We start from the raw sequence: 13,036 nt of genomic DNA, 5'->3' as shown, positions 1-13,036 counted from the left end.
GTGATACAGCGGTGTCCGTCTTTTTACACTTTTTTAGGCATGCACAAAAGCGCTGGCAATTTTTGCACCTTTGAAAAGATGGACACTGCTGTGCCAGACGTCGTCCAGAGTAACTCCGTTGCCTCGTTATAATGAATGGATCCCATGGGTATTTCATCTGATTGACAGATTTTTGAGAATTAGATGGAAATCCTGATGTATGTGCTCAGCATATAGCACAGGATAAATGTGAACTGATCCAAAATGTTCTGTACCCCAAAATGCCACCAATAAAAGTTTCAACTAAACCTACAAAAAAGACAAACCTCCAGTCAGGTCCATCATCTGTTAACCGAAATATAGGGGGTTTCCACGTTACTGGTAGAACAAAGGCTCTGTAAAAGTGTCATGGCTCATTGCATCCCAAAAGAAATCCATCAAAATTTGCACTCCTAAATACAAATGCCCCCTCCTTTCTGAGCCCCACAGTGTGCCTAAACCATAGCTAGTTGTCCCCATGCTTATCATTACTATAGCAAGGAGAGCCCGCTTAATTTACAGGTTCAACGTCTCCAGAAGCACAAGCTAGGCACAATGTATGGACATTATAATGTATTGTGAACTACAGTGGCATAATTGCAATTTTTCATTCTGCAACATTCACTATGTTTGACTCCATAGGTTTTCCAGAAACATAAAGTGAAATTTGTCAGAATTGAAAAATTTGACCAGGTCAGGAAAGTGAAAACAGGCCTGGGTGGTAAGGGGTTAAAAGTTTAGGGCAGACATGCTGAATATAGTCCGACTGCAGGGAGTGAAAAGAAGTTCAGAGCTAATAATTACATCATTGAAATATGTTTTTCTTCATCTATTAATAAATTACAGAGGTTCAAGGTCATTTTTCTTGATGACAAACTCTCTTGAAGTTCACATTATTCCTTGGGTCATGGGAATCTCCCTTTACTGTTATGGGCTAGGGCTACCTGTGATATATAATGGGTGACACACAGGTGTATGCAGGCGACTCACCTGTTCTCACACTGTACAGGAGGAAGGTTCTCTACAGCTAAAGATGAGTGGAGGTAAGAAATTGCGAAGGAGCAGCTTCTCTTTATAGGTAGCTATATAACCCACTGTCATAACTACTGTTTGAGGTATTCAGCCTTCTGATCAGCAGGTTTGTTTTTTGAGGAATAGCTGCTATGACAATTAATAAGGAAATCTGGTTGTTCATTAACGTCTACTCCTACATTTATTACACAAACCAAAATAATAGTCATAAATTAATGTAAAATACACTTCTCAACATTAAAATTTGAACACCAAGAAGCCATGGAATTATGCAAATCACAGGATTGATAGACATGTTAATAATCTGCAAATGATGAAAAAATGGAATAAAAATGTTCACATTTATTCAGAATTGAGTATGAGCGCCACACGCACAAATTTCCAAACTTGCACGCTTTGGCTGCTAGCAATGAGGTTATGAATGGTCTTCTCAGGAGTATTCTGCCACGCTGACTGCAGTTGGGTACACAAATCATCAATATCTGTTGCTGGCAGTTCTCTTTCCAATTGCCGACCTATGACATCTCAGATGTGCTCAATGGGAGACAGGTGGCTGCACGGTTGGGCCCCTGTCCTGCGCTTCCCTTATTCTTATTGAGGTCGGTTGACACAAGGTGAAGTTTTAATTCTAGAGACATGATAGGGCCGTCCTGATTGGGTACGCCTTGTTGTGGTGGGGTAACTCTTACACCTTTTGATCAAAATAGTGTTAACTAAGTACACTTTGTTATGTACATGTACTATTACTAATTACTGTACTTACAATAGGGTATATGGTCATTTTGTATTCTTTTCTTGGGTTTTGTCTGTGAAATCGCCACAGTGTGTGAATGTGCTGTTGCACATATACCAACTTATGCTCAGGCTTATTTCTTTGGTTTCAATGGGAGTCAAGTCTAGAAACGATGCAGACCGTGGTAGCATGTTTAGACTATGCTCTTCACTGTAGCACGAGAAATATGTGGCCTGGGGATATGTAACGCTGAGATGTTTGTATATCTGGAATGAAAACTGTAGAATTTCAGCTGCCGTACATTATGCCTGACCATACCATAATCCCAGGAATATAGGATTGGAGTGACGTTCCCTTATCAATGGCTGTTCATGGCATTGCCACATAGGCGAAACAAGATGTTTTGAATTTTTTTTCTTCCATTTTTTCATTATTTGCATATCACTAACATGTCTATCGATCCTGTGACCTCCATAAATTCGCAGCTTTTCTTGGTTTTACAATTAAAATGTTGGGGAGTGTATTTATCAGCTTTATGCCTTAAATTATGAACCTCTTTAAATTACTGAATTTGCCCAACATTCATGACGATGACTTCTACTCAATAATAATAATAATTTTTATTTATATAGCGCCAACATATTCCGCAGTACTTTACAATTAATAATAATAACAATCTTTATTTTTATATAGCGCTAACATATTCCGCAGCGCTTTACATTTTGCACACATTATCATCACTGTCCCCGATGGGGCTCACAATCTAAATTCCCTATCAGTATGTCTTTGGAATGTGGGAGGAAACCGGAGTGCCCGGAGGAAACCCACGCAAACACGGAGAGAACATGCAAACTCTTTGCAGATGTTGTCCTTGGTGGGGTTTGAACCCAGGACTCCAGCGCTGCAAGGCTAACCACTGCGCCACCGTGCCGCCCAATTAAGCGGGGACATGTACAGACAATAAATTCAATACAAGACAATTTAAACAGTGACATTAGGGGTGAGGTCCCTGCTCGCAAGCTTACAATCTACAAGGAAATGGGGGGACACAATAGGTGAAAAGTGCTTGTTATTTCAGGTCTGGCAATTATAATAAATAGGGATTTTCATATAAAGCTGCATGAGCCGGTCATCAGCCCGTGTGTTTAAGTGCAATAGTCAAGTATCAAGTGCAGTTATCGTGTGTATGGAGGGTGTGGAGGCAGATGAATAGTAGGGTGCATATTCAGAATGATATTTGGAAGGAGGGAACAGGGCAAAGTTAGTTTACTGAGTAGTTGATGTGGGAGGCTTGTTTTAAGAGATGGATTTTCAAAGCGCGCTTGAATGGTTCATTATCATATACTTGTAGATTGTGAACCTTCGCGGGCAGGGTCCTCCCTCCTCCTGTACCAGTTATGACTTGTATTGTTTAAGATTATTGTACTTGTTTTTATTATCTATACCCCTCCTCACATGTAAAGCGCCATGGAATAAATGGCGCTATAACAATAAATAATAATAATAATTGTAGTTTTGTGCTTGGAAAACATGACCCATGCACATCGGCTGATGTCCCATTCCAATGACCTGACTGCAACAACAAGTGACAGGCTTCAACGCTCATGTGACTGAAGAATATAATATCATCGCTTCCTATCCATGCAGAGAACATCAGAGTGGCCTACACTAAGGTCATGGAGCTGTTGAGCATAGCTTCTTATGTGATTTTATAACATTTCCTATATTTTGACCATTTTCTTTTTGTAAGACGAGCCATCCATTTAAGCTAGCCATACACATAACATCAGGAGTTAGTTTGTCAGCAAACATGGTGTTGCCTATGGCACTATATACTGACAATAATACCTAAACCTCAACAGAAACCTGATAGAACACCTATGTTTGATTCAAGTTCTTGGGGGAAGTTCTTCCAGAAAAATGTATAACAGAATTTCCCTCTCCAACCTTAAGGTACCTTCACACTAAACGATATCGCTAGCGATCCGTGACGTTGCAGCGTCCTGGCTAGCGATATCGTTCAGTTTGACACGCAGCAGCGATCAGAATCCTGCTGTGATGTCGTTGGTCGGGGCTAGAAGGCCAGAACTTTATTTGGTCGCTGGCTCTCCCGCTGACATCGCTGAATCGGCGTGTGTGACGCCGATTCAGCGATGTCTTCGCTGGTAACCAGGGTAAACATCGGGTTACTAAGCGCAGGGCCGCGCTTAGTAACCCGATGTTTACCCTGGTTACCATCCTAAGAGACGTCACCGCTCTGCTTTCCGGCCGCTGTGCTCACAGCCAGTACAGAGAAGCAGAGCGCCGGGGACAGACAACGGAAGGTAAGTATGAAGCGTTTGTTTTTTTTACTTTTAGGATGGTAACCAGGGTAAACATCGGGTTACTAAGCGCAGCCCTGCGCTTAGTTACCCGATGTTTACCCTGGTTACCGGCATCGTTGGTCGCTGGAGAGCGGTCTGTGTGACAGCTCTCCAGCGACCAAACAGCGACGCTGCAGCGATCCGGATCGTTGTCTGGATCACTGCAGCGTCGTTTAGTGTGAAGGTACCTTTAGCTGAAAACCTGCGTACTTAACTAATACAGGGATGTATGTTAATGTGGGAGATTGGGAAGATAACTATTAGCTGAACATTAGATATCACTTTTACCTACTTTAACTTGGACAAAGCTAATGATGCAAAGGCCAAGTTCACACCACTGTATTTTCGGTCCAAGTGCTGTCCGTGGAAAAAATAAACTTTGCAGAGACAGCACTATTCCAATGTTATTCAATAGGGCTTGTAAGACTCATGCTGGTGTGGTAGTTGGAGGCAGGTATATCTCGCCCAGGTGTTTGTCCTATGTGAATTAGGCCACTCAGTATCTTCAGGGTGCTAATGGGTTAATGATTGCAGGAATAAAAGATGACCAGCTGGGGGTTTTCAGCGTCTGCCTGGGGCACACAGATTGCCTGCCTGTGTGAGACAAACGTGAGTGAAGAGCTCTGCTCAAGAATTGTGTGATGTTAGCTGGGTGGGAGAAGCCCCCCCGGTTGTTGAGATAGCAACGTATTTGTTTAGTTAGTGCCGGACAGGCTAGGATTTATTTTTATGTTTTGTTTTGTTCATGTTGCTTTCACGTTAATAAATCTGACCTGAGGTCAGCCTGCTCAGAAACCTGCTGTACGCCTCAGATTCAATGCACAAACCACGTGACCTTTGACCCCAGCAAAGGCGATCCCAGAGTGTTTTGTCACATTGTGGTGGAGAATGCGGGCATACCGTGGCACAGGCGACAGCATGGAAGACGTGGTGAAAGCCTTAGTACAGTCCACTGCCGTACAGCAGCAGGCCACTGCCGCACAGCACGAAGCTAATCGCTTGATGGCCGCACAGCTGAAGGAGTTAGTGGACATGACGGTTGCAGACCGACAACTTCTCCAACAGGTGGCGCAGCGCCTGGTGAGCATGCCTGACGCTGACCCGGAAGCAGAGTCCAGAAGGATCCATGTGAGTCGATACTGGCAAAAGCTGACTGCAGAAGATGACGTCGAGGCATACCTGACAACGTTTGAGCGGACGGCGTTGAGAGAGAAGTGGCCGAAGGCACGATGGGCCGACTTGATTGCCCCGTTTCTCTCCGGCGAGGCCCAAAAAGCTTACCATGATTTGGACCCGGAGGTCGCTCAGGACTTTGAGAAACTGAAAGCTGAGATTCTGGCCCGGCTGGGTGTGACGACGGCTGTCCGGGCACAGAGGGTACATCAGTGGACATACCTGCAAGATAAACCGGCGCGGTCTCAGATGTTCGACCTGATCTACTTAACAAAGAAATGGCTGCAACCCGAGGTACTGACAATACCCAAAATAATCCAGCGGGTTGTCCTGGACAAGTACCTGAGAGTACTACCCCCAGCGCTGAAAAGGTGGGTAAGCCAAGGAAATCCCACGACAGCGGATCAACTTGTGGAGTTGGTTGAGCGTTATTCCGTGGCAGAAGGACTTCCCGACGACACCGCCAACCCCCGGTCTGTGCCTCCTCCTCGTGGAACCGGTAAGACTGTTCCAGGGACCACGGGTGAAGGAAAATCGCTTAAAACTGTGGGGGAGGAGTCCGGGACTGCTCGCACTCCGAGACCAAGAGTATTGGACGGTGGTCTCAGTAGGGGACCTGTTAGGTGTTTCCGCTGCCATGAGAAGGGTCATGTTTCTGCGAACTGTCCTGTTACCGCTGAACCCATGCAGTGCGACGTTATAGACTCTAGAAAACGCATGTCTTTGGTTACACAGCTAGTGAGTGTGAATGCGGGTCAAAATGATACAGTGAAACACCTGTGTGAATTATCTGTTGATGGGAAAAATGTTGTGGCATTACTAGACTCCGGAAGTGTGGTGACTCTGGTGAAAGCTAGTCTGGTGGCACTTCCGTCTGGTCTGTCTGACAAGTTTTCTGTGACATGTGTGCATGGTGACACCCGCTCGTACTTAACAGCGGTCATATGGATTTCTACTCCCTATGGGTCAGTGCAGCACAAAGTGGGACTCGTTCCCGCATTGTTACAGGATGTAATCCTGGGCAGGGATTTTCCCTATTTCTGGCAGTTGTGGGAGAATCAGTTGCTCCTTCACGGTAGCTGTACCCGTGAATCTTCTCCCATGCCATCTGGAGGTCCCGAGTCCCTAGAGGAGACCCCACAGGAAGATGTTGCTGGGGAGGTTAGTGAATCTAACCTTCAGTACCCCTTCTCCGTCATGGCGGGGGAAACGGAGGAAACTGAGGAACCTCAGCGAGAGGCGGAGGCAGACAGCCATCCGGCACCCTGCCTGCCAGATTTGGGAGTCCAGGTGGATGACTTCCACAGCGAGCAAATGAAAGATCCTACCCTGACTCCGGCTAGGAAAAATGTAAAAATGATAGATGGGGTACCCGTAGAACCTGACACTAGGCTAGCGTACCCGTATATGGTTCTTGAAAATGATTTGCTCTACCAGGTAGAAAAAAAAGGGGAAGACACAGTGCAACGGTTAGTGGTACCCAAACCTTATCGGCGGAAGGTACTGGATTTGGCCCACGGACATATAATGGGGGGACATCTGGGGGTACAGAAAACCACAGAAAGGATATTGCATTGTTTTGTGTGGCCTGGAATACATTATGATGTGCGTAACTATTGTGAGTCCTGTCCAGAGTGCCAAATCGCGGCCCCTAAATCTCAGTTCCGTAGCCCTTTGGTACCCCTTCCTATCATCGGGGTCCCTTTTGAGAGAATTGGGATGGATTTGGTTGGGCCCCTTCCCCGATCCGCACGTGGGCACCAACATATCCTTGTCATCGTAGACTATGCCACTCGTTACCCGGAAGCCGTCCCTTTGCGTAACACAGCTACCAAGATGATCGCCAAGGAATTGGTACAAGTGTTTAGTCGGGTGGGAATTCCAAAACAGATACTCACCGACCAGGGGACTCCCTTTATGTCGAGGGTAATGAAGGAGCTCTGCAGGCTCTTACAAATAGACCCATTGCGTACGTCTGTCTATCACCCTCAAACAGATGGCCTGGTTGAGCGCTTCAACAAAACCTTAAAACAGATGCTCCGGAAGGCGATAGACAAAGGTGGGAAGAACTGGGATTACTTGATACCCTATTTGCTGTTTGCCATTAGGGAAGTTCCCCAGTCTTCCACAGGGTTTTCGCCTTTCGAACTGTTGTACGCCCGTCGTCCCCGGGGACTGCTGGACGTCGCAAAAGAAACCTGGGAAGGTCAAGTCACTCCCTTTAAAACGGTGATCGACCATGTAACACAAATGCAGGATCGTATTGCCGCTGTCATGCCCATTGTTAGGGACCATATGTTACAGGCCCAGGGAGCCCAGAGGCAAAGTTATGATAGAGGCACTAAGGTCCGTACATTTGCACCCGGCGATAGGGTGTTGGTCCTAATCCCTACGGTGGATAGTAAATTCCTGGCGAAATGGCAGGGCCCATTTGAGGTCCGAGAAAGAGTTGGTGAAGTGAACTATAAAGTGTACCAGCCGGGTAAGAGAAAACCGGAACAGATTTATCATGTGAATCTGAAAAAATCCTGGAAAGACCGCTCTGCCCTAACGGCGGATCTGCCCCGTCCGGTTTGTTCACCTACTGTACCGGAGGTGCAGGTTGCCGAGACTCTCTCAGAACGACAAAAATCTGAGGTTAAGCAATTTTTGTTACAGAACCGACAGTTTTTCTCCGAAAAACCTGGCCGGACTAAGTTGGTGAAACATGAGATTGTCACAGAGCCTGGCGTCACTGTTCATGTGAAGCCCTACCGGATTCCGGATGCCCGCCGTGAAGCCGTCTCCCGGGAAGTGATGGCAATGTTGGACTTAGGAGTCATTGAGGAGTCGCACAGCGCCTGGTCCAGTCCAATTGTGTTGATACCTAAACCGGATGGCTCCATCCGGTTTTGTAATGACTTTAGGAAACTGAATGCAGTTTCTAAATTTGATGCGTACCCTATGCCCCGGGTCGATGAGTTGATCGACCGGCTTGGTAAAGCCCGATACATTACGACCCTGGATTTAACAAAGGGGTACTGGCAGATTCCTCTGGCCGAGGCGGCCAGAGAGAAGACGGCATTTGCTACACCGGAAGGTCTGTTCCAGTATGTCTATATGCCGTTTGGACTTCACGGAGCTCCCGCAATGTTCCAGAGATTGATGGATCGAGTCTTGAGGCCTCACAGACAGTACGCTTCTGCCTACCTGGATGACATCGTAATTTACAGCATGGACTGGGAAACTCATCTCCAGAAGGTACAAGCGGTGATTGATGACTTGCGAGATGCAGGTTTAACGGCAAACCCCAAGAAATGCCACATCGGGCTTGAAGAAGCCCGATACTTGGGCTACGTGATTGGCCGAGGAGTGGTTAAACCCCAGATCGACAAAATACAGGCAATTCAGGGCTGGCCACAACCAGTGAACAAAAAACAAGTACAGGCTTTCCTGGGGATTGCCGGCTATTATCGCCGGTTCATACCCAATTTTGCAGCCATGGCTACTCCCTTGACGGATCTTACCAAGGGGAAGGGTTCCGTCATGGTAAAATGGACCTCAGCTGCTGAAGAGGCCTTCCACAGCCTGAAACGGGCTTTGTGCTCTCAGCCCGTACTAGTGACTCCTGATTTCAGCAGCGAGTTTGTGGTACAAACTGATGCCTCTGATACTGGTGTCGGAGCTGTACTTTCCCAGGTGAGGGACGGAGTCGAACACCCGGTCCTCTATCTCAGTCGGAAACTGAATGTACATGAGCAGAGGTATGCGGTGGTTGAAAAAGAGTGCCTAGCCATTAAATGGGCTCTCGACTCCCTCAAGTATTACCTGGCCAGTAGGAAGTTTAGGCTGGTCACAGACCATGCCCCTCTCAAGTGGATGCACCTCCACAAAGACCGTAATAGTCGGGTAACCCGGTGGTTCCTTGCCCTGCAGGCTTACTCTTTTACGGTGGAGCACCGACCTGGGGTGCAGATGGGGAACGCCGATGCCCTATCCCGAGTGCACTGTTTCAAAAGTGTTCTTGCTCGACCGGAGTGGTCTGAGCAAGGGGGGGGGGGATATGTAAGACTCATGCTGGTGTGGTAGTTGGAGGCAGGTATATCTCGCCCAGGTGTTTGTCCTATGTGAATTAGGCCACTCAGTATCTTCAGGGTGCTAATGGGTTAATGATTGCAGGAATAAAAGATGACCAGCTGGGGGTTTTCAGCGTCTGCCTGGGGCACACAGATTGCCTGCCTGTGTGAGACAAACGTGAGTGAAGAGCTCTGCTCAAGAATTGTGTGATGTTAGCTGGGTGGGAGAAGCCCCCCCAGTTGTTGAGATAGCAACGTATTTGTTTAGTTAGTGCCGGACAGGCTAGGATTTATTTTTATGTTTTGTTTTGTTCATGTTGCTTTCACGTTAATAAATCTGACCTGAGGTCAGCCTGCTCAGAAACCTGCTGTACGCCTCAGATTCAATGCACAAACCACGTGACCTTTGACCCCAGCAAAGGCGATCCCAGAGTGTTTTGTCACAGGCTGTTCAGATTTATAGTTTTTTTTCACAAGGACAGAATGTCAGCATAACAATAATGTCACAATGCAGTATTCTCTTCCATATTTCAGATAAGATTCACTTATTCAAGTCTATGGATACGCAAAAAAAAAAATAGGACATAGGAAACTATTTTGGTCTTGTAAATTTTATTTACTGAAAATGAAAAAAAAAGATGCCATATGAATGACAATTCAGATGAAAAATCTTATTTTTTTCTGGATGAAAGTCAAAAACTTTTTAGACACTCATGTCAACTTTGCCTAAACAAAAGTGCATACAGGTGAAGAAGGTGTCAGCTAAAACTAAACAGTGCTATCTACACTCCACGGGTTGTGTGTGCTACTGCTCCTCAGCCCCATTAAGGGTGATGGAGATGATCTGCCAAAATTTCCTATCTGGGGCAACATAAATGGGATCATTTTGAATTGAGTGGCATTATTGGGGAAACTATGGTTCTTAGAGCTTAAATTAGGGATCAATCAAAGCTATAAATTATAAACGTAATACATAATATGATCCAAGTGAGGTTTCTGTGCAATTCTATATTCTAGATGAGGTGGAATCCTTGGTCTTTGATATTGGTTCATTTTCAGTACGTGTTGGCTATGCGAGAGAGGACCATCCTGAGGTGAGACATTTGTGTGAACCACTTCATTACTACAAGTTGATTATTTCCAGTAACATAGTTGTATAGTAAGAATGATTTACATGCTATTAAGAGGAAATGTATTCTACAATAATACATCTACAAAGAGCTGACAAAATAACAGGTAAGAATTATGCTGTTCTAGCAAAACACTGAGAAATAATGAAATTAAACCTAGAATATGAAAATATGACATCCAATGGGAGAACAATGTAGTATAGTCATTAGAAAATATCAGATATAGATCATAGAATGATAGAGTTGGAAGGGACCGCAAGGGTCATCTGTCCAACCCCCTGCTCAATGCAGGATTCACTAAACCATCTAAGACAGATGTCTGTCCAGCCTCTGTTTGAAGACTTCCATTGAAGAAGCACTCACCACTTATCGTGGCAGCCTCCTCCAGTTGTTGATCACCCTCACTGTCAAAACGTTTTTATAATATCTATCCTCTATCTTCTCCCTTTCAGTTTCATTCCATTGCTACTCGTGTTTCCATGTGCATATGAGAATAATGATGATCCCTCTACACTGTGACATTCCTGATGTAAAGCATGTCATTAATTATTGCCTTACAACTATTTCAGGTAGAGTTTCCTACATCAGTTGGTGCCGTAAATGATGCACAAGATGGGAGCGCACCATCGACATATTACATAGAGCCTAACATTCATGACATACCCCTGGAGAACATGGAAGCCATTACACCAATAAAGGATGCAATGAGTAAGTTGTCTCTCTCTTAAAGGTGTACGTTTTCCATTATGTACAGATTATACATGTTTCTATTTTATGTAATATGTTAGGTATACTGAGAAATAAAAAGATGCTTCTGAAGACATCTAGAACAGGTGCACCATGTTCTTGGTATTCTGACAAAATAGCTGCTAAAACGAAGTCACGTTTCATTAAAATAGAATTCATGAAAACCTCAACAGACATGCATCTAGTAGCAGGTGTATGTAATTTCTGATTTTTTTCATTGTGAGATCAGTTCTCATTTTCCACATTTTTGAGGGTAATAAAAACCCTGTCTCTTATGCTTCATTCAGTGGTCTGTATATCATGGCCCAAGAGCAGGCCATGATTATCAAACTGGCAACAAATCTTCTGACCCAAATTAAACAGACTCAAAAGACACATATAAAGGCTGTTGGGTTCGGATGAAAACCCAAAATCATTATCTCAGTAAATTAGAATACTTTATAACACCAGCTTCAAAAATCATTTTAAAATCCGAAATGTTGGCCTACTGAAATGTATGTTCAGTAAATGCACTCAATAATTGGTTGGGGCTTCTTTTGCATCAATTACTGCAACAATGCGGCGTGGCATGGAGATGATTAGCCTGTGGCACTGCTGAGGTGTTATGGAAGCCCAGGTTGCTTTGATAGCAGCCTTCAGCTCTTCTGCATTGTTGGATCTGGTGTCTCATCTTCCGCTTGACAATAACCCATAGATTCACTATGGGGTTGAGGTCAGGAGAGTTTGCTGGCCAATCAAGCACTGTGATACTGTTGTTTTTAAACCAGGTATTGGTACTTTTGGCAGTGTGAACTGGTGCCAAGACCTGTTGGAGAGTGAAATTTCCATCTCCAATAAACTTGTTGGCAGAGGGAAGCATGAAGTGCTCTAAAATTTCCTGGTTGACGGCTGCCCTGACTTTGGTCTTGATAAAACACAGTGGAACTACACCAGCAGCTGACATGGCTCTTAAAACCATCACTGATTGTGGAAACTTCACACTAGACCTCAACATCTTGGACTGTTTGCCTCTCCACTCTTCCTCCAGATTCTGAGACCTTGATTTAAAAATGAAAGGCAAACTTTACTTTCATCTGAAAACAACACCTTGGATCACTGAGCAACAGTCCAGTTCTTTTTCTCCTTGGCCCAGGTAAGATGCTTCTGTCATTGTTTATTGGTCATGAGTGGCTTGACTCAAGGAATGCGACACTTGTAGCCCATGTCCTGGATACATTTGTGTGTGGTGGCTCTTGAAGCAATGACTCCAGCAGCAGTCCACTCCTTCCACTCCTTGTGAATCTCTCCCAAATTTTTGAATGGCCTTTTCTTAACAATCCTTTCAAGGCTGCGGTCATCCCACCTTTTTCTACTGCGCTTTTTCCTTCCACTCAACTTTCCATTAGTATGCTTGGATGCAGCACTCTGTGAACAGCCAGCTTCTTTAGCAATGACCTTTTGTGGCTTACGTCCTTGTGGAGTGTGTCAACGACTGCCTTCTGGACATCTGTCAAGTCAGCAGTCTTCCCCATGATTGTGGAGCCTTTCGTGCACAGCGTATCATCTGCATGCGCAAAGCATGCAAAAGCATGCTTACGCCTGTGCATCATCTTGCGCATGACACAAACAAAAACGCTACATGTGCGTGCGTTTAACTGCGATTTGGCATGCATTTGTGTGTTATGCGCATGGTGGTGACGCCCAAGAGACCGGGATACCCAGCACCGGACCAATGGGGTCTGTCTCTTGAGGGGGATGTCACGGGTGGCTTGACCCGGTGCTGTGGCCTCAGGCAATGCACAGTGT

General features: G+C 45.2%; 1 protein-coding gene across 1 annotated transcript in view; it reads left to right on the top strand.

Annotated features, from left to right (window-relative positions):
• The first annotated feature begins 926 nt into the window (after positions 1-926).
• LOC138638181 (actin-like protein 6A) overlaps positions 927-13,036 on the top strand; it is a 53,564-nt gene continuing 41,454 nt past the window's right edge. The window contains exons 1-3 of the mRNA XM_069727266.1: positions 927-1,061; positions 10,392-10,468; positions 11,074-11,212. Coding sequence (XP_069583367.1) covers positions 1,052-1,061; positions 10,392-10,468; positions 11,074-11,212 — 226 coding nt within the window. The 5' untranslated portion in view covers positions 927-1,051. The remainder of the gene's footprint in view (positions 1,062-10,391; positions 10,469-11,073; positions 11,213-13,036) is intronic.

Source organism: Ranitomeya imitator, chromosome 5 (genome assembly GCF_032444005.1).
Source record: "Ranitomeya imitator isolate aRanImi1 chromosome 5, aRanImi1.pri, whole genome shotgun sequence".
NCBI lineage: Eukaryota > Metazoa > Chordata > Amphibia > Anura > Dendrobatidae > Ranitomeya > Ranitomeya imitator.
Note: the sequence above shows the minus strand (reverse complement) of the source record. Positions and strands in the feature narration are given on the sequence as shown.